We start from the raw sequence: 1267 nt of genomic DNA on the forward strand, positions 1-1267 counted from the left end.
CTGCCTGCCAGCCTGCCTCTTGCACCCGCCCTCCTTGCTTGCACCTCTTGAACCCACTGGTACACCCACCCACCCACCCACCCACCCATGCCCCCAGATGGGCCTCAAAGTCACCAACGAGGCACCCGTGGGCGTCAAGGCCGGCCTGCGCGCCTCCTACCAGTGGGTGACCCAGGAGATGCTGGACGCGGTCAACAGGTGGAGGGGAGGGAGGGGAGCCTCAGGCTCCAGGCTGCAGCCTGCAGTGTGTGGTGTGCGGCGTGGGTGCGGCGTGGGTGCAGCGTGTGCCGATGCAGGAGGCAGGGCTGCGGGCGGGGACGCACAGGGGACGGGCGCCGGCCAGCCAGGCGCTGCCACCACCGCCGCGGCAGCCCTCGCCTGCGGCGGCAGTCTTGCCAAGTTTCCTTTGCGGCCCTTCCCTTCGCCTCGCCTCCCCGCCGCGCGCCTGCTGCTCCCGAGCACCCCATCACCCACATTACCTGCCATGCACACTACCTGCCCACGCTTTCCATCCCGCGCTTCCCATCCCCCGCTTTCCACCCCCTCCTGCCCCCAGGTACGAGTGGCGCCAGCTCCTCTTCACCACCTGCTTCCTGCACTCGGTGGTGCAAGAGCGGCGCAAGTTTGGGCCCATCGGCTGGAACATCCCCTACGAGTTCTCCCAGGGGGACCTGGCAGCAGTCACCCAGTTTTTGCAGGCGGGGCTGGAGGGCACAGCGGTGGGGCCGTGCCGCTGGGGGGGGAGGCGGCGGTGGCTAGTGCGGCGGTGGTGGCGGTGGCGCTGCCGTGCTGCTCGCCTCCCGGCGCTGGCTGTCAGTGCACCACATGGGGGCGCGGCAGCGGCGGGTCTCGCATCCTGCAGCGGCGGCCTCTCCTGCAGGCCTGCCTGGCGGCGTCCCGCGAAACAGTGCCTCCTGCCAGCCTGCCCGCCTGCGTGCCTGCCAATCCGGCCAGTCCTCGGCTTCGCCGCCACTCACCCTCGCCCCCTCGCCCCTGCTCCCCGCCCCCTCCCCAGAACCACATCGCCGACATGGATGCCAAGCGTGCGGCGCAACCCGACTGGGCCACAGTGCGGTGAGGGGTGCACGCCTGCCTGCCTGCCTGGAACCTGCCTGGAACCTGCCTGCCTGTCTGTGCCCTGCCTGCCTGCCTGCCTGTCCGCACACAGAGCCGCCGCCGCTCCCGGCAGCCCTGCCTGCTGCTGCTGCTGCTGCTGCTGCTGCTGCTTGATGTGCTGAACGTGTGTCGCTCGCTGCCCTCATCAGCG

At 70.7% G+C, this 1267-nt stretch overlaps 1 protein-coding gene across 1 annotated transcript; it reads left to right on the plus strand.

Annotated features, from left to right (window-relative positions):
• Positions 1 to 97: 97 nt before the first annotated feature.
• Positions 98 to 1078, plus strand: CHLNCDRAFT_144019 (hypothetical protein; the record flags this gene model as incomplete). Its single annotated transcript, XM_005842715.1, has 3 exons — positions 98 to 198; positions 557 to 719; positions 1016 to 1078. The coding sequence occupies 3 exons, from the start codon at positions 98 to 100 to the stop codon at positions 1076 to 1078; spliced, it is 327 nt and encodes a 108-aa protein (XP_005842774.1).
• Positions 1079 to 1267: the final 189 nt, after the last annotated feature.

The sequence above is a fragment of the Chlorella variabilis genome (genome assembly GCF_000147415.1).
Source record: "Chlorella variabilis unplaced genomic scaffold CHLNCscaffold_64, whole genome shotgun sequence".
Lineage (NCBI taxonomy): Eukaryota > Viridiplantae > Chlorophyta > Trebouxiophyceae > Chlorellales > Chlorellaceae > Chlorella > Chlorella variabilis.